General features: G+C 41.4%; 1 protein-coding gene across 1 annotated transcript in view; it reads left to right on the top strand.

The window, feature by feature from the left end:
• LOC114876040 (putative uncharacterized protein DDB_G0268364) overlaps positions 1-19,105 on the top strand; it is a 38,638-nt gene extending 19,533 nt beyond the window's left edge. Inside the window, exons 2-3 of the mRNA XM_029187048.2 lie at positions 14,002-14,398; positions 14,453-19,105. Coding sequence (XP_029042881.1) covers positions 14,002-14,398; positions 14,453-15,390 — 1,335 coding nt within the window. The 3' untranslated portion in view covers positions 15,391-19,105. The remainder of the gene's footprint in view (positions 1-14,001; positions 14,399-14,452) is intronic.
• Positions 19,106-21,213: the final 2,108 nt, after the last annotated feature.

The raw sequence follows: 21,213 nt of genomic DNA, 5'->3' as shown, positions 1-21,213 counted from the left end.
ACTACTTCTGGAATCATCGATTCTGAACCTGCTGCATTACCAAAAACTAGAGAATCTCAGCTGAAAAACTTGAAATAATTTCTACATGCATATGTATATTACCCTATCATGAAAATAGGGTCCATTAGTATGCCCATTAGGCTTATGACAAAAGGCTCTTCTCTTAAATCTGAAGGAAGAATTGGCACAACTCGTATGCCATTATGTCTGTGCTAGGCACACGTTTATCATGTTACTCTCATTTAGTTATGGTTTTGTTTGATCAGAAACATGAAAATGAACTAGAAACGTTTGCAACCATAGAGCAAAATGGATGCTACTTTTTCCTACATCGAACACGCAATTCACGTTCCCTGGCGTCACTCGTAGCAGCTTCATCGCTAATTGCCGTCCAACGTCGGGATCGAGCCGAGCAAGAGACGTCAACCGTAACGGCGCAGCCTTGAAGAAACGGTGGCGGTGGTAGCGGCGGCGCGTTGTTTCGTCGCGACGTCGAAAAAACGACGTGGCGATCGTGTGCCGCTAGCTGGCGCTGTATTCGCGTATGCATGATGGCGCGCCATCGCGCTCGCGCCCGCCTCTCTTATGTGTGTATGTAAGTATGTATACATACACGTTTTACAAATTTGACTTTCACGAGGAGACTCGTTACTTCGTCGCACGTAACCTTGGCTGCGTCGTCGAAACGGGCTGCGAGCGTCGTCGTGCAGCGACGGGACGGATTTTATTTTCGTATCGCCGTCGTCTGACTCGTTGTTTTCCTTGCCCACCGTGCGCGGCTGACACTCGTAAATTCGATGCTCGGTGGTACTTCTCTAATATTGCCGGATGTATTCCGATACCAACCCCCTTGCATGAAACGATACCAATCGAAAAATCGAAAGGATCGTTCGATAAAATCGGTGAAATTGGTCTGTGCTTTTTCCTTCTGGTGAAAGCGATTCAAAAAGATAATATGCACTGATGCATAGAAGCTACAGTAGAAATATGTAGCCATATCTGGTAAGACATGATAAAACGGATAACCCTTGGACGGAGGGTTAACGTTAGTTGTAGTATTTAAAGTGTTAGCATAGGATTGCATATTTTTTCTACTTTTTTTTCATTTAATTCTCGTGTGGGTATTGTAGATATGCTGACAAAGAACACTCGTTTGGTGTCAAGTTCTTTGGTTTCCTCGTGTCTTCCTTACACTTGCAATTTTTCATAAAGTCAAGCTTCGTTATATTGTCGTTTGTTAGTCGAAAAGTGTTGGTTTTGATATAATTTTCAGCACCTGATGTTGCTACGACCGTACATCATTCACTGTTTCACCCTCTATTGACCCCTTTCACTGCGTCGTTCTTTCTGTGACAGTCGCAAATCAATCGTTATAACTCAACAAATAATTTATCTATTATTTGGAAAGGGTTGATATAAATTTACACGAAACTATTATTGACGTAGATGATATTATTTACTTACCAGCTGCATACATTAAGGTATCAGTCGTATTGTATACATATACGCGGAGAAACAGGTGTCACACTTGTGTTATAAATCAATATGCAACAGGACCAAGCCTGTGTCACGATTAATCTGCACATCTTAAAATAGTTTTCGTATTCTTCTTCATTAAAAAAAAATATCAATGACTTTCGATTACAATTTACATCTAATTTGATCCACAGCAAGGACCTAGTAAATCATTCAATATTTTCTAAATATCTGTATTCCGCGTGTTATTTTTCAAAATATCTCATAATCTCGTTAATGTAGTTGCACTTTGCTCGACAGCAAGCTAGGAATAGCCGTGGCAGGATACGGTAACAGTTACGGCCGGGGCCGGTACTGCTCGAGGCGATCGTGCAAGGACGGTACCGCTACAGGCGAATATCTTCCACTGGTATTCTTCCTTCTTTCGCGGGGATTTGTTGTCGCGTGAAATGTTTGCCTCTCTGTTTACCCAAATAATGCAACGAAAAAATCTCGCCAAGACGAAACGACGTATCGACGTGCATAAATCGTCGGAATAACGTTGTTAAGTACAGTGCAAAGAGTAAAACGGTGAGAAATTCATGCATCGAAGAACGTCGACGAAATCGAATTCGACGTAAATCTTGCACCTGGAACCTCGTAACCTGCGAAACGCAGACTATCGGAAGCAGCGCGCATCCTTCAAGCAGGACCAACAGGATAACTCTTGGTGTTGGACATGAGAGGTCGTTGAATCCCATTAAGCGCTACTTGTTCGATCGTTCTCGCTTCGACCACCTGTATAACCGTGGTTCTTTTCGACCGATGTCTTCTTTCCCCATCTTTGTTCCGACCACGAACGACGTTCGAGCATCGACTTGGAGAGGTACATAGTAGCAATCAAACAGCAGGATGGGAACGATTACGCTGGCGGTTCTTTCTACGCGTTGTTTCCACTCTACGTATTTGCCGGTGAATATCGTGTACGAGCTGAACGGGAATATTGCATTCTCGTTTTCTTGTGTAGCCAACGCAGCCACACCTTTCACCAACTAAACACCCAACCGGCACCGATACTGGCTGCTGTATTGCTGCTTTTGCTTAGACCACCGTACAAGTAATGTACATGTACCACCGGCTAACAGTAAACTCCTTTACTTGGTCCCAGCATCGCTGAAAGAGATATAACTCGTTGCGGGTGCCATCAGGACGCACCATTTTCTAGGATCATTTGCCGCACTGTGCGCGCCATTCGCGTTCCTTGCGTAATCTCAAAACCGAGCTTCCGACAAGCGTTTATCTTTGTGGGATCATTTTTTACTTACTTAAGAGGAAATTGGCGGTACTGCGGTTACTTAAATTGGGATATTTAAACCCTTGTCTTCTTTTATACAGTTTTTCTTGTATCTTTTAGAGCATCTTCAACTCATTGTCATAAAAAAAAAAAAAAATTGGTATGTCAAGGACCGCTGTTTAATTCTCCTTTACTAGAAGTCGCTTTGCTTAGCAAGATCGGTGAAAGTTCGTTTCTGAACGTCGAGGACTTAGGGTAGTACGCGTTGGCCTGTTGTGTCGTCAGTCATACATACGTAGGACGGGCAGGCAGGCAGGCAGGCAGGCAGGCACGATCTGCCTGACGAGGGGGATTTCTCCGTTGTCGTTTCGACGGGGTGGACAAAAGAAGCTGGGGCCGACAGCCGACTGGCGACCCTTCGGTACAATAAAAGGTTCCAACCCTCGTTTCTCTTGGCCGAGGGTATATACGGGCTGTCCTACCCCGAACTCAACAATACGGGCCGAAGCCCCGGCTTTTCCGGGACTCTATGAGGCAGATTCAGGGCCCTGAAGCTTTGCACGCTACGCTAGAGCCTTTATTTTATTTTATTTTATTTTATTTTATTTTATTGTTCAGACTTACTGTGCAACTAGTGGCAATCATATTTGTCTCTTTTTCTATTTTTCTAACAGTCGGAAAGGGTTAAAATTTGGGAAATTAAGGTGAAAAATTTTGAATTATTCTTTGTTTAAAGTAAAATTATATTATTTTATTAGATAAATGATAAATACAACCCATTAAATTTAATACAGTTATTTTGCATACAATGGTACCTATTATGTTATCAAATTTATTTATAATTCCTCACAAGAAATTGATGATCACGGTTCATGTGTTTAGAAATTGAAGTCATTTGGAAACTTTCAGTGTCGTCAAGTTCCCTGAAGATAAAGTCATTGTTTATGTTGCGATGACGTGTTGCTCTCAGTTCTTCGTTACCCTGTGACGAATACGTGACTAGTCATGGTTCTCGCTTCTTAGAGCTTTAATCGCTCTCTGTTCTGGATTTACAAAGCCTCGCTACCTTTTTTATCACTGTGCAATAATTGTATACGCTTAGGTTTTTTACAAAATTAATAGGAATAGCTAATTATCCTATTTCTATTATGAATTGGTAAACCATGTGTCCAATGTTATGATTTCTATCCGTGAAACTATTCATCTGATTCAAGTCCTCTGCTTCAAGCAAACAGCATCAATTAAAGGAATTTCTGATGCCAAAGTATGAATCATCATTCGCGTTATCAACGAATCGAGTTTCTTACTCCCTCTGGCAAAAAGGATCAATAATTTTTGGGAAAGTGATCCCTATTCTCCATCCACGTAAAAGGTTAAGAAACTCTTGGCGGCGCGGCGCGGCGCGGCGCGGCGAGGTGAGCAGATTGCTGGTAAAGATCGAAAAAAGAAACAAACCCGCATAGCGATCTCAAATTATCAATCATCCAAGTGGCTCTGCGTCAATGGACGGTCTACCGAAGTAAACATTGACGATGAGAGTCACTGCTATACTGCGGGCCAGGTCGAAAGGAACCTTTCAAAGGATTCCCCTGATGTGGCCCGACGCGTCCGACCCTTGTCAAGACCACGTCGAGCCATCCCTTGGGCCACGTGCAACGAAGGCGATCAGCGTTTTCTACCTGGGTCCCAGGTATCGGGTCATCTGTAAAAGGGCCCCGGACGTTCCCCTAGTAGACGCATTTTTTGGAAATTTCTTACTGTGTTCTATGTAACGAGAACGGGGTAGCCTATACTGAAAAGGTGAATCATAAATTCCGTAACACGTAATAGGCGGATTTTTTAAGTTAATAAAGGTGTTGGTATTCGCCCTATGAATGTAATAAATAATATTTTTATAATATTAATTTTTATTAATATTTTGATTTTAATATTGATAATAGAGAAGGGCTTAGAAGTGTTTAAGGAGAGCCTTGGTTCATTTTTTTCTTAGCATGGGTCCACATATGTATGACTTTGGTATTCGTATTCCAAAAGTTAATCACATTACAAATCAAATATGTATTTAATTCTATTTTGAAATTGAATTCATAATTAATGTACTTAAATTTCCGAAGGGTTAGGTTATGACAGAAAATATGTAAGTCGATGGGCAGCAACAGGTTCAACAAACACCCTGTACTATGCGCTCTTGATTGAGCTTTCGTTCGTTCGAAATTGTATAACGAAATTGTTTTATCGATCGGTTAGCCAGCTATACAGGTATCTCGGTGACTGGATAGATAAGTGACAATGACTCGATCTGAATTCAAGAGTATCTTATCGCAGACGTGTATTCGTTTACTTTCGTCACTGACTTTTGTACGGAAATACCACAGTTGTCATTTCTTGCAACACCGACAAACTGGGTTTTAGCCTTGTGTATTATTCTTACATGATAGAAACAATGAAGTATTGTACTTGAATATGAAAAATTTATTAAAAATTAAGATTTACTTGAATGAATGAAAAATACTTATACCCCTTCACATGTTATGAGAGTAATTAATATTATTGGCGTTGAAAATATTATAATACTGTCACTAATTTTATAATATTATCTCTATTATTTAAATATTATTTTGTATGTCATCATTTGGCATTTATAAATACCCCAAGTATTTTTCAAGTATTGTACAATGGAGAATTTACGATCATCGATGAAACGATGATCGAGTCGAGTTGAGTCGAGTCGAGTCGAGTCGAATCGAATCGAATCGATTAAAGGATCAGGTGGTACTTGCTGATCGTAAATGGAATCCTCGACGCGACACAACGATACTTCCTAGAGCACCAATATTAACAACGTCGATACATGGTTTCAGAGGCTGCTTCACGGCAAATATCGACCTACATAGGTATACATACATATTATTACCAATTTTTCTGTAATTTACTTGTTGGTGAACGTTTATCAGAGCTTTTATGATGTTTTGTATAACATACAACGCAAGTAAATGATGGGTAGAAAGCCTTTTGAGATTGATTAAAGTCGATGGAGATAAAGGATTTTAATTTGATACGAGCATTAATTCTTGTATTGAAAAATTTAATATTTAATGCTCATCATGAACATATATACATACATATAAGTGAAAATAAATAACTTTTTAAAGTGGTAGACTCGACGACGAACCCTTCTTTAGTATCTCTACTAGGGTTAATGTAACTGTTAATGCAGTGGGTCGCACACATAACCATAGAATTAATCGCATGAAAACTACCTGTTTGCCACTCGCGCCGAATGCACCTTGCTTGCGACCGACCCACTCGTCAGCACGGTTGCACTTGCGAATGCACGGCACAGTCGCATGTGTATTATTTAGCGTGGCTGGCGGAGGCACCTGCGACACGCTGTAACCATCTTATTCTCTCCTTCTTTGACTTGATCCTACGATGGCCATCTCGTAAACTTCAGCCTGCGCCCACTCGTCACCGCGAACAGGTTCCAACCATGTCGCGCCTCCTGTTTCACGCTTCCTCTTTCTTTCCCTTTCCCTTTCCCTTCTCACCCTTCATCTATCACCTCGTCTAATTATTGCAAGAATTTCAACAACACGAATTCTTTTCAAGTTCAACCCTTTAACCGCGGCGCGCTCTGAACTGATAACATCAGTATTTTGCATTTTGCGATCTTTCTAAAATTTAAAATAAAAAAATAACTTGTTACTAATTATAACTGATTTTATTTTAAATCAAGTTTTAATATAAAAATTGGTAGGTAGTAAATGAACGTCCCTGGAACGGTGACGGGGGCATGTCACACACGTGACACGTATAAGTAGGTACGCGTCACCCGCTTCGTTTTTCGCGAAGAATCGCGGGAAAAACGATCCCGGATAATTGCACCGTTCCTCTCGGCTTGTAGCCTGACCGATTGGTCAAGCCCCATCGATGCCGATAAAATTTATTAGGAACAAAACGAAAAGAATTCTCTGCACTCCATCGGCGTAACCGGAATTTTTGTCTTTTTAGAGAAGCCGAATCCTCTGGATTCTATTAGAAATAGATATCGAGTATCTACTGTCGTTTCCATTTACATTTTTCCATTTACAATTATATTTCTTCAAATTTTGTTAACTTTTGATCAAGTATAGGTGGATTGTGGCCAGTCCACAATTTAATGAGGGTCAGATCCACATCCTGACCCTTACCTAGTTACGTCAATGACCTACTCTCTCGATTCAATTTTCATTAATCGATTCGAACGTCCACGCGTCCGCGAAATTTCTCCCCTTCCATTGTCGGGGGTTGGTGCATTCTGTGCACGTGTGTAAGCGAGAAGATGCCGCGTTAAAAAAGCCCGCCATGGGCGAAAAAAAAAAAAATGCATGAGAAAGGGAGAGCGACTCGTGTGTCCCTGTCGAAACTCCCACACACAAGGGGTGCTGTCCGTTGTCTGCCATATGGTCCCTCTTTTTTCGCCACCCCTTATACGGCTTTCTTCCCATATGACAAAGGTAACCACCCACGTGTGCGTGCACGTGCGTGTTTACAGCTGTGCGAGTCGGCTTCCACGAAAGTGAACAATCTTTTTTGTTATTATAACAAAAATTGAGCAACGATAAAAAAGTGGTGTCAGGTGAACGTTTGCTGCCACTTTCGATAATTTTAGGATACAAACTTTGGTTTTGGTTTAAAATTGGAACTCTCTTCGTGGTTCGCCGTCCATGGGTTAATCGTTAAATATATAGGTACTTATTATTATTTAAATTCACATTTATATTTTTCTGATTTTCACTTAACTAATAAAGAAAATAGGAAATAAATTGCAATCGTATCAAATCACATCAGACTCTTAATGTTTCGAAGTCAGTCATTTAATATAATGACAACCTAAAACATGGATAGTACCTTCATTTCCAAAAAAGAAAAGTGATGAAAATACGGCGGAGCAAACGATTCTCGTTAAACCATGGACGCGTTTCCAACGCGAGCAAACGCATTAAACTCTCCAAATTGATTCGCTGCTCTTCGTACCTCTTAAAAAGTTATTCCCTGACGAATAAAAAAAATAGAAGGGCAATGGAGAGTAAGAGAGAAAACGGATGTTCCGTGCCTTTTGACACAATCTACTGGCATCCGTCACTTTCTCATACCAATTATAGCAGAGCCCATGATACAGTACGAAGGGCTGAAATATTCCGTCTTCGTTGTCGATCTCTTTATTTCAACGAGTCGACGCGACGCGACGCGACGCGATGCGACGTTAAGAAGCCAACTACATTTCCGTCTCTGCTCGTTCTTTTCCCGGTTCTTCCCAATTTTCCACCCCTCTCATCCGCTCTCTATTCTCTCCCGTCTCTGTTTCCCTCGATGAGTGCTCAGGGTGCGGCGAGACCCCTTCGTTCAGGGCACCACAGATGCCGTCCGTCCTACTAGATTACGTACCAGTGGTTCTCAAACGTTGCACTCGTGGCAGTGCAGTTTTATCACTCAGGGCAATATTATAGATAAGAGAAAAATATTTATCAGTAATTTTAAGTGAAAAACGATGTTAAAATTAAGCACTAAGCATTTGACAGTAGAATTGCTCGAGTAAGCAACCCTCCGTTTTTCGAGACTTTCCTTTATTCATCCCCTAATGTAGGACCGACCAGTACGCGTAGATTCACCTCCGCTGGTATACATACATATATGGTACATACATACGTAGGGTAGTGTATTTATCGCGAAAGTTGTACATGAGCGATATGTACGTTTACACAAAAGGATCCAGGGATATGAAGATGCAGGATTCTCGCTAGTGTACATACATTATACGCGACCATGTGCGATGCATTTATTGCGCGAGGGTTTGCGCGTGGCATACAAATACCCAGTGGCATACAAGTACTCGTATTTTCGTGGTTGCAAATGTTATGCTACATGGTGTATAAACTGGGTCAACCATCGGTATGGGAATCTACGAAGTTGTGTGTTTTTGCCGAGGTATAACGCTACCATCTTTTTTGGAACTAATTTTTTAATTACGGATTGATGAACTACGTATAGTTGGATTAATTATTAATATAATAATCTTGAGTTAATGTTTTATATTATTTGTCGAGACTCCAAATATTCTTTTCACTTCCGGTTCCCCATAAATAAAATTCACAACTATTTCACAGATACACAAGTTTTGTGATTTTATATTCAAAGGTACACGAAGCTCGTCGATGATTGAGTGCAGTGATGCGTTCGTTAGGGGTAGTTTCTATCCTCTGTCCCTATGTATGTGCAGCTTCTTTTATCATCGCGCACGTTGCTAAAGTAGAAATTCATTCGTCTACGATCATATTCGGGAAAGAAAATGCTTACTCGTTGCTTTTTTTTTTTTGATGATTTTCAATAACCTTGTGTAGGTCACCGGCTCTCGTGTTTCTTTTTTTCCGTTTAAAGGTCGTAAACTGACCCCCTCGCGTGGCCTGTTTCATTAGGCGCGATACTGACTTTCAGCTTTTCGTTTCTTGACACGCGATATAGTAGATATACGATGATATTCTTCTTTTTCCCTTGACTTTCGATCTAAGGGTAGTTTTCTATACCACCTACATACGTATTTTAAATAAAAACCAATTTGTGTATCATTCCATTTCATTGATAATTCATAGTATCATGTTAAAATTTTTAAAAGATATATATTTATACTTATGAAAAATCATAATATTAGGTGTTTGGGAGGATCAGATCTGAAATTGGACTTGAATCCATAGATAGCTATGCTTTAATTATTTTTTAAACATGAAAGACATTTATTTTTTTGTTTTTTTTTGTTTTTTTTTTTTTCAAATAGAATTTTGAATATTAAAAAAACATGGCGGCATCTTTTCAAAGTTAATGACGACGAGTATAATTCGCGAGTCCTTGAAGCCCAAGTCTAACCGACTGCTCCCCGACAATCTTATCCGTTCGAGGAGATAGCGCGCCGCTAATCTGCCGCGGACTTTACACCATTAAAGCAAGCATGTTCAGTCAGCTTCTTCCAGGATCGTAAGTCGCGAAATTCACGAGTTTGATTCGATGAAATTACGTGGCTCGGTGACGATATTGCACCACATCACGAAATTCGACGATTGCATAATTCATGGCCAAACGGGAAACGGTTGATTTCGAAAAATTTCCTCGTACGAACGATTCCGAAGTAGATACATACTTGGATTTTATAGACAGAATCTTTATTATTTTAATTAATTTAATTTCCCCTATTTCGAATCATATGATTATTTTTTCAAGGAAAGTTATCCAGAATATCATACTTATAAATATGATATTGTTCCGTAATTGATAGATTGAATAAAAGACATGAATTGAGACGATAATGTTCGCGTTGGGTGTAAGAGAAAAATAATTTACGGAGAGAAAAAAATATTCCATTCGTGAGAACGTTCGCTGATTTCTCATTTATTTGAAATATTCCTGACGGAATTGCGCTCGATAATCTTGAACGCTGTATGTAAGTACGTTGTATCGTGCGCGTTGTTATTTCTTGGCCCGATAGCGTATTATAGCACGCGGAGACGCGGTTGTTGAGCTGTTTTTCATAGTTGGCGATCTCACCGACAGGCGTCGCGTCGCTCGAGTCCCCTTTCGAAAATAACACACGGCCGGTTGACGTCATGTTGTCATGACTGCCTAGCGTCGACACCACCGACGTCGCCTCGATATCATTCTTACGGTGCTTGAACAACGCAGAAAATTCACAGAAATACCAACTCGGTTGTTCCACCGTAGTCGCGAGTTTAGTATAAAATAAAATTTCCCGACCCACGAATCGTGTTAACGATCGTTGTTTCTTTCGTTAGTACCGCCGATACCTCGTCTCAAGTAAAGACGTTGAGATAATATTGCCAAGTTATTTCACGCGTCGACTTTGCTCGTGGCGTTTAATTTATCTCATTCTTTTCATTTAATACTTATTTTGTATTAAACTTTTTTTCACACAACTTTGAATCCGATTAAGTAGAACATATTCTTATGTTGGTACGACTGAGTTATTGAACTAACCTCTGAAGGATTATATTTTTAAATATTGTTTTTTATTATTTTTTAGAACTCGTAGTTAAAAAATGGAGTTTGAGTATTCAATCTTATAACCGGCCCCAACATATTCGCGTATGTCTCTAGCATACACGCATATATGTATGTATGTAGCTTAAGAATGTACGACGCCATACATTGGCTGGTTTTATCTACGGGGCTCCAACTGGCTCGAGCACGGCTTCGTGTGTGTTCGTTCCTTGGCTGACTAGATAGCTTTGACTGGTGTAGCAAACATTACCTCATCGTCAGGCATAGCCGGATCCACCACAAACCTTCTCTACTTTTGATTCTCCTCCCGCGTTTTCTGTGTTCGCTACTGCTCAGCTAACGAATCAGAATTGAATTCGCTTCAGATAAAATTATTTGTACAGTTTGGAAGCGACGTTTCATTTGCAGAGTATCGTTTAAGGAAACATTTCTATGAATTTTTTTGATTAATAGACGACATAGTCATCGTTCATGCATTGAAATGGCATTAATTTCTTTTGATTTCTCATTTTATATAAGCTCTTTATTAATTCCAAATCAACTTCTTACTTTATGTAGAATGACGTATAAAGCTGATTTTTATCAAATTTTTAGCGTGTATACTGTTAGTCTGTTTAGATGAGCTTCACGCGGTGAACATTATCTTATTGCGAGCACAGCCGTCATGAATCTTTTCTACTAGTTCTAGTAGTACTTCTCTCACGTTTATTCCATTGACCCACATTCGTGACTGTAATCCTGGCTTAAGGGAGAATTTATTTATAAAATCTTTTTTTAACGTTCTTCCTATTATTTTATCTATAAATAGGTTTAAAATATAATGTTCACTATTTCATGACTTACCATTGAAAATAATTAACATTTTTTAATATGATTTTATGACAAATTTATTTTTAAATATTTAAAATATAGTAATAATTTTGATCTCAAAATTAGTGAGTACTATTTTGGACACGCTTTTATCTTATTAACCTCGAAATAAATCCCCCCTTATAAATTAACTGCGAAATTCTCCGTCAGGTGGCATTCTTGTAGAGGAAATACATAAGTACTTACACGTTTGAAGCAACCAGTGTTGCTTCAAAATGTGAAACAAAAATTCAAAGTATTAAAAAAATCAGCTGAGATTTAAAAGATTCTCTCACGATCAGATCGAAGGTGCGAGTAGTATAAACAGCAACTCTCGAAGATTTTGCGAAAGGAAAGAGCACTCTTCTCTTGAGTTTGATTTATGGGCAATTAAGAGTCCTGGATTTCTGTCATACACGGCTGATCCTTTACGCGGCAACCCCCGCAGCAACCACCCGGTGGCTGTCTCGATTCAACAAGTGCATGGGCTATGTTTCGTGTAAATACCGCTCATAAGGTCATCTCGTGAATTCTCGTGCGAGTTTACTAAAGTCGTCTCACGCACCTTTCTAGGGTGGGCGGTAGCCATTTTCAAATATTAGACTTAGGAAAATGGAATCCGTTGACATTCTGGGTTACCCGGTTGATAAAATAGATACCTGCGAATAAAAATATGATATTTCTCATGAAGATGTTAAACAATTTGTGACATAAATATTTTAAATACTGTAATCGGTTCATCGTTTCAAATAAGGGAAAGAATCGAGAAAGCATCGATCTATGGAAAAACAACTACTTTCCCAAGAAAATCGAGTTTTCACTGTGATGGAAAGGCGAAATCAAGCTTGTGGACGCGGTCCGTTATTGTTTTCCCCGCGATTCTTCGAATTGTCTCTCGAAGAGCTCCGGGACTGGTCGACCCTGTTGGATGGAGAACCTTCGCGAGCTAGTCGTATTCCAAGTAGGCCGCCGCGGCGGATGTACACTGTCGTGTCGAGATTGAGTCGTTGGCTGCTGTTGTTGCTGCCTCCGCAGCAACTAGTTACTCCTAGAAATCTGTAAATTGTTTCTAAGAAAGCCTCTCTTCCGCTCTCTGAAAGTCTCTGATGAAGTTATTTTAACAAAAAGATAATTTACTTTCTTGTCTCAGTAGGTAGGGTAATTCCTTGTTACTGACATTTAATTATAAATGTTTGTTAAACATTGTACGATTGAATCGAAGCGGCAAATCGCTTCGCTTGTTTGCCACGCTGGGTATCGCGAGCGCGTGGTATCGTCTCCGATGGCATTGCTCGTTTCCTCGGAACTTTTTTCCCCTCCTTAGTCACTTGCACACGTTGTTCTTCGACTTTGTATTGGCTGAACAACGTAACGCATCGATTATCTGTTAAATGACGTTAACGCCACCGTGCATTTCCTACCCGTAGCTCTTCGCGCCTCCATTCCCACCATTTCTGTTTTTCCTTCTTTTTTATGAAATCAAACGTCATGTGCAGACCACGTGGATTCGACAGAACGACGAATATGTCGCTGGTGACATCTCTCGGTCGTTTGATCAACTATAACGCCGTCAGAGGTTTTCAGTCAAATTTCTGTCCCCTTTCAAATTTTATCTAATCCCGCTTGTTTCTTTTCGCCATCTTTTATATAGATTTGTCCGAATAATTAATTTAACATCATTGAATTGTTTCTCCGGTTGTATTCAATAAAGCCGAAATGTGTTATAAGGATTGGTACGCGAGGATGATATAATTCTGATGATATAAACATGAAATTCAAAATGATATAATTTTTCCGAAAATTCTGCGAGAATCTTACAATTAGAATAAACGTAAAGGAAAAAAGAAAAGGGAAAGCGAAGACAGGGAGAAAGATAAAACGTAAAATATTTCACAAGGGGCCCGCATGCTTGCTGATTAAACCCATGAGTAACAACACTCCTCTGTTCCCCTCGTCATTTGTGCCCCCCTTCTCTGCCATGCACACTCGATCATCCATTCCTACGATGACTTCTTCCAGGCTAGGGTAGGGAGATACGTGACGTCATTCTCCAACGTCTGTCAGCGATCCGACCCTCTGAGTCACGACGTTTTGCCTACTCTCCTGCTTGTAACAGAGTATCGAGACACGGCAAGGTCTTTTGTGGACATATTGCTAAACCGTCATTTAGCAAAAATTTTTAGTTTATTGCCCACACTATTTCTTATCTATACGATGAAATTTCATTTCAAAATGAGAATGAAAATATTTTTGACAGACGGTTGCTTCATCCTGCATTCTTCCTGAAGATGTGTATTTCCCATTTTGAAAGTTGAGAAATACAAAAAAACTAACATTTATGTTTGTTTCGTTTCCAGAGTTGTGCAATGATGGGTCTGCAGGCCACGGCAGGAAAACGTAAACTGGAGGGAGGTGTGGGCTGCATGGAGTTCGACATGGACATGGGCGAAAGCCCATCGAAGTTAGGCCGGGTGGAGGGTAGCTGGTGGGCGATGGAAGACAGTTATACGCCCCCGTTGAGTCAAACGTCGGCATCTTATTATGATATGGAAGTAAATTCCCCCTGCCTGCAGACAAATCCTTGTCAGCCGACATCGACAAGTCCTCAACAGCAGCAGCAGCAGCAGCAGCAGCAGCAGCAGCAACAACAACAACAACAACAGCAGCAGCAGCAGCAGCAGCAGCAGCAACAGCAGCAGCAGCAGCAGCAGCAGCAACAACAACAACAACAGCAACAGCAGCAGCAGCAACAACATCAGGCGTCACAGCAGCAGCAGCAACAGCAACAGCAGCAGCAGCAGCAACAACAACAACAGCAGCAGCAGCAGTCATCGACGCCAACATCAGCGCCACCGTCGTCCACGGTAGCGCACTTGCATCATCATCCGCAACATTATTATCATCACCAACGCGGACCGAGCAGTCCGGTCGGTAACAACGGTTACAGTCAGCTATCGAGGCCTCAACCGCAATGGGGAGCACCTCACCATTACGAACCGCCAACGATACGGCGGGAAGAAAATGGGAAAAGTTATCTGGAGCTTGGCTCGAGTTACCGGGCGAACGAGAGGTGCTGCGAAGGCTCGAGGTCGAGTTGGTGCCGACGAGGTAGAGCCTGTTACAGACAAAGGCGATTGGCCGTTCTGAATATCTCTATGTGCAAACTGGCGAGGTATCGTCAGTTTCCAGATCCCAGCCTTCATCGATCGGTTCTCATCTGCAATACATTGAGGCACTTGGAACGCGAAATGGAGAGGGACAGAAGTCCACCGCCTATGGAGCCGGTTATACCGGCCCCGATTGCTCAACTTCAACCTCCTGAGCAGGGTAGGTTAACTCCATTCCCGATGCCGCCAACGTCTTCGAACGAAACCGACGCCGATTCTGGTATCGGTGACAGCGACGATAGTCGTTCGATCAACTGGGGGAGCGTGTTATCTCTCTCGAGTCAGTCGCCTTTGGATCCACTGAATAACAACGAGTTACTAGACGTAGATATTGGTCCGGACCTAGACCTAGATTTCATGCCTGGATGGAAGTTGACACCCCTGTCTGCAGACGATATTCTAAGGAGTACGACGGCACAGGAGCAACAACATCAGCAACACCAACAACACCATCAGCATCAACAACAGCACCTAACGTCAGCTAGTGGTAGCTGTGCCAGCAGCAACGTAGGCGGTGTCTGCGTCAGTACTGGCAGTACCAGCAGTACGCACGAGTCGTTAATGTGTGTTGGATCATAGCCCCCGATTTTGACATCGTTGAGTCATCTCATCGATTTTTATCCGCTAATGCCGCAAAGCAAATAAAGCGCATCACCTTGATTCGTAGGGCCGGGATGCAGAGACGATCGCGACGTGTAGTCGCCCCCTCTCGAGTGCGCAACGCCTGGTCGGCGATTCAACACGGGAGGTCTTCTTTTTCTTATTCGTTACCGTTTCTGTCAATTACGCACCGATCGATTACCCACCATGGCTCTACTCCCTGAGGGAGAGGGGTACGCGTCGGGTACGCTGGTACTCGCAGGTGCAGTCGATGCACGGGATTCGTGGGACATTGGAAAACGATTTCGAATTGAAAGAAAAAAGCAAATAAAGAGGTGATTACAATTTTCATACCGTACGAGTACCCGAGCTCGCGTTGTTTCAAAGATATCTGTTGATAATATAATATGTTACGTTTCGTAATTTCATCTAATGTAATTATTCGATTTTATCAAACGTATTAGAATTTATTTTTAACTGTTTATGTTTTTTGCATATTGTATATTTGTATTATTCGTTTGAAAAACATTCAAAGATTTATATTTTTTATTTAACGCGCAACATGAGTTCTGGTACTCCTTCGGATCATCAACGACCACCTCGAGCGAACAGAAGCATATTACATCGAAACGATCTGTTTTTGCAGCTGCACCTGCGAATTCAGCGGCACACGTATGAGTTCCCGAGTCGCTCGAAATGTCGCCACCGGCACGTCAGACAGGGAGAGAGAGAGAGAGAGAGAGAGAGAATGAAAGCGAGAGAGCGAAAGAGCGAAAGGGAGAAAGAGAGAAAGTAAAAAGTCTCAGAGCTTTCAACGTTCACGCCCCCGAGCCGGCGATACGGTAGACGAGTACAGAATGTAGCCTACTACTCTTCAAGTTTTTCCAAACAACAACGAAAATGAAAATTTCTGATTTACGTGCTATATTAGAGGAGAAAAGCGCCATCGTTCCTTCTGGCTTTCATTCGCGAATCACATAGTGTATCGAATAGACGAATGGTATCGCTTGCCTAGCCGGCTGGCGTTGAGAACTCTTCGGCGATGTCTCGACGTTGTTCGCCACAACTAATCGAAATGTGGGAGTTTCCATCGATCGATGTTTTCCCTGTGGATTAGAAAGACACTAACCAGGCGATGATCAATTAATACCATACGCTTTTCACACATTCATGGTTCACACTTACCACACATAAGACGTAACCGCCGTGGCCTATATTATATACATACATACGTACACAGAAAAACAGACACACACGCCGACTATACGTACACACGAATACATCTACACATTTCGTACATAAAAAAGTCGATATGGTGCTAGGACGATTACACCCTGGTGCTTAAGTCTGTATACACAGAGCCATGCGCGTAAATTCGCACGGATTGCCCGCAGTCTTCGTCGAGGAGTCTAGATACGTCCTGACATCGTGAACAAGAGACGCTGCTGATCGAACATATTTCCATCGAGGTGTTCGTTACCGAAGAGTTAAGAGCATGCTCGTTCCTGGATACTAAAAATGAATTTAAACAAGTTAGCGGATGGAAATACGTTCGAAGAAATGCACTCGGTGTTCTGGCCCACGATGCTAACAAATGTACCTGTATTTTAGAGATCGGGATAACGTCGATCCCTTCGGATCGTCGCACGTCGGCCATTCTGCGCAACTGATCTCTCGTTAAATGTACTATATACTGTTGTACCGTGGAGTCCTCCGCAGGATATAGTCAACGCAAAGTACAAATGACACAACACAATTACAACACTTTTTTAGAGTCTCTACGAAAAGAAAGGCAACCGTCCTGAACATCTATCAGGGAGAGCCCTCCGTTCGTTTCTTCATTTCTTTCGAAAGACTATGGGCAGCTTTAATCAGAGTTTCAACGCTGTCCATCTCTTCCAATTAAACTTCAGTCTTTGGCGGCTATCTTAAGTACTTGACCACTAACCTTAACTACGACAAATTCCCCTTCCTATTGACAAATTCTTTTCCCTTTATTTCTCTTTTCGTGATTTCTTTAATTTCAATTCTGAGTTATTTGGCATCAACCACATAGTAAAGACGGTTCTTGTGCCTTTGAGGGCGCCAGCTGTACAGTTCTCCTCTTCTACCAACATGGCGGTCCAGTACCATGGCACCCTGTTAGTTACAAAAATATAGTTAGACCAATGCACAGGGACGTTTAAAAGTTTTCAAGATTACTTTGATCACTTGTAAACGAGCTAAGGTCCACCCTCACCTTGTTTTTACGAGGATGGTTGGAAGGGAGAACCCTTTCAATTTACACCAACACATGACTCACCGTAAAACTTGTCCCCAAGAAGACAGAGATGTTTCACCGTTGCTTTATTGTCAAAAATGTCCGCAACTAACAATAAGTTTTAGTATGCACCAAACTCCGTCCCTTATCACATTGGTACCAAACCGTTTTTTTATTCATTTTCAAAACTACACTAAACTAAGGCCTACACTCTAGACTAAATCCTGTCGTATTTACGATACTACAGTGTTGTATAAAATAGAATGGCCGACGTGCAGAGAACGAAGGCGATCGTTTACTCGGAGACTGTAACGGAGAGATAGTTCAAACTCGACGAGACCCACTTCGCGAAGAGGAAACGGCGATCCGCGCGCGATCTCGTCCTCAACGTCCACTAACCGAACCCAACAGAGCAGCTATACTTAAATGGAGGTTAAGCGTTTAAAGCAAATCTAACGAAGCGATATAATAATTTATAAATTGACTGATTACTTATGCGAGAAAACAAGTGAATACCTACCGGTAATATAACACATATAGGTGCATGAACGAAGCGTTTTTTGGTTAAAAAAACATCGTTGTTTTCTTGCATGGTATACCAACGAAAGAGCGTGAACGCGAAAAAGCACATGGAACGCACGAGGCATCCTCAACGCACGTTAGATTGTTTAAAAAATAATTCGTCCATCGCGTTGACGCGTCTCGCGCCTTCCGTTTTGTTCTTCGCGGTCGCAACGCTACCTCATTCGGTTCCAAGTTCGCGACACGAAAGGCGACCTCGCTTGTGTTTCTTCCGATGCACGCCAGCTCGTTGAACAATCTCGAACGAACACGATAAAAAATAGCAACGATCGGCGCATATGCTGTATCTGTCTAGTGTATCGAAGCGCGTCGATACAAAAAAAGAAAAAGAATAGGGTGTGTAAGTGAAGGTGGAAGAAAAATACTCATGTACGCTCGATGGCGAATCGATCGAGTCGTTTATCAAAGTGGAATTACCAAGTATTGCGAATAAGGTGTGACGACACACACACACACGCGCGCGCGCGCGCGTTCCCTCGAGGGGAATGAAACCTTGAGGGTTTAGAAAAATAATTTCGTACTTTTTACACGGACGTACCTTAGCCGCGTTAAAACGCATTTCGTATAAAGTAGGGTACCGGACGCGTAGTACCTGGCAAATTGGGATACGGAGATGGCGAGTAGAGGAGAAATGGCGCGAGTTCGTCGAGGATCGCGTGATGCTGCTTGAGATCTCGACCGTGCGAGAAAACGACACGAAGATAAAAATCAGGCGTGTGCTTCGACATCGTCGCGCCGTCGCGCGACATTAATTAATTATATTCGAAATGAAAGGGTGTGTAACGAACACTTCGGGGACTACGATGTAAGAAGCAAAAAAAAAAAAAAAAAATTGGAAGGATACCTTGTAAATAGTATAAATAGCGCAAGTGCAGAAGTACGTTTAAGCGGAAATAAAAGATGATATAATAGGTATAATGTGAAGAAAATATACATATAAGATATTATTATATATTATATATAAACAAGAAGTATATATATAAGATTATTATATATATTTACCGTGTTAAGTGATACGCAAAGCTGGTGATGGGGACTCGGTTAATCTCCTCACCGTTCCGATAATGTCACTGCGATCTACGGGTGGCCTATGCAACGGGTGCAATCTATTCACTGACGAATTAGCTTTCGACAGAAATCGCAGCTCCGGCGAGGATGTCTTATCCGAATACAACAAAAATTGACCATTCTCTTTTATATTCGTTTTCCAAGCAGCTCTTCCAGAACGTTTTCAAGCGTTCGCGGATTCCGTAGTCTTTTGAAATTTCCTGATATTAGAATGGTCAATTGTTGGAAAGCAAAGGAAGAATTCGACAGCCTCGACAATGGTTGCGTTTCGTAACTCCTTACGGGACAGAAATTTTTTAACAGAGGTTTATACACCCGATCATGTTATTTTCTTATTTTATTCGCTGATCAATTATATTGTCCCCTATGAAGAGTTAATCGAACAGACTGGCGCGAACACGTACGCTTAAGTTCCTATTACACAATGTCGAGCCGAGAATTATTTAACAATCCGGACGAAAAGAAAAAAGAATAAAAAAGAAAGAATGTGCAACGACAACTCTGGAATGAACCACCCTTGCGAACGCACTCACCGTCCTCGTATACTTTTCTCATTTTTCTACGACTATTCATTACCATCGTTGTCTCGTATTAATATTATTATTACGTTTTTCTAGGACGTCTACGGGTGACGCGCGAAAACGACGGTCTCTTTCTTTTCACGAACGAAAGAACGAGGCCGTGTAACGTCGCCCGGGGTAGAGAGGTTGTCCGAAAAACAAAACGAGGACGAATGACCGTTAGGCTAGATCGGAACGGTTCTCGAGACGAACGAGTCCCATTATCGTGACCGCGAACCTCTAGGACAGGATGAAATATGGAACACATATGAAACACTGTACATTGTAAATAGTTAGCGCGGAGAAGACGGTTACAGAAAGACAGAGAGAGAGAGAGAGAGAGAGAGAGAGAAAGCGCGCGCGCGCGCGCGCGCGAGAGAGAGTTAATTGATTAAAATTAAAACGAAAAAAAAAAAAACACAGACATACATACACACAGGCACACACGAGACGAGTAAGAAAAGAAAAAAAGATGAAATTGCATCGAAATCGCGCCGGGCGCGTGAGCGAATGTACCTTCTTGAGGGATGCTCGATTCCGAGGCAAATTAAAAAAGAATACGGAAATACGTATGTTTGTAATTTTTCCATTGTTAGATGAAACAAAATTCCTTTGTTAGCCGAACAGTCCGATCGAATCAACCGTGACTGCCCGTAATCAGTGCGCCCCTATGGGGTACGTTCGCCATACGAGCCGCGTGCACGGCCATTTTAATAGAACTAGGAAAGATTTAAAGATGTACGGTTGTATCTTTGCACGTGTGCCGATCACTCGACTGTGATCCGTATTGTGTCCTTAAACCGCGTTTAAAATTAATATGAAAAAAGAGAAAGAAAAATGGGAAATCTTGTATAGGTAGGAAATATAGAAAATATAAAAAAAATTTATCGGGTGTACAAAGAGCAGTGGGGAAAAATGAAAACATGATCGGTTTAACTGTAAGTTCGTGATTCGTCGCTTTGACAGACCACAAATCAGCAGAATACAAAAACAATGCAAACATAATTTAAAAAAAAAGAAAAAAAAGAAAAGCATAGAAAAAAGTAAGAATCGCAATTACTCTAGTCCTAAGTGGTCTACGTCGGGCACGATACATACGATACAGTTTTCGAGTGGTTGCACACGTTTTATGTTTTCCTTCGTTTCAAAGTTGTGACGTTGTAACGCGTACCGTTTTACCAAAATATCGAACAGCAACCGAAAGAAAGGAAACACAGCAACAATGCAGCGGAAAAAAGAAGAAAATCTAATGAAAAAGTAAGAGAATATCGCACGAATATGGACAACAACAGCAAGAACAAGAACAAGAACAACAACAACAACAACAAAAAC

The sequence above is a fragment of the Osmia bicornis genome, chromosome 15 (genome assembly GCF_907164935.1).
Source record: "Osmia bicornis bicornis chromosome 15, iOsmBic2.1, whole genome shotgun sequence".
In the NCBI taxonomy this organism is placed as follows: Eukaryota; Metazoa; Arthropoda; class Insecta; order Hymenoptera; family Megachilidae; genus Osmia; species Osmia bicornis.
This window is presented reverse-complemented; position numbering and strand designations above follow the sequence as displayed.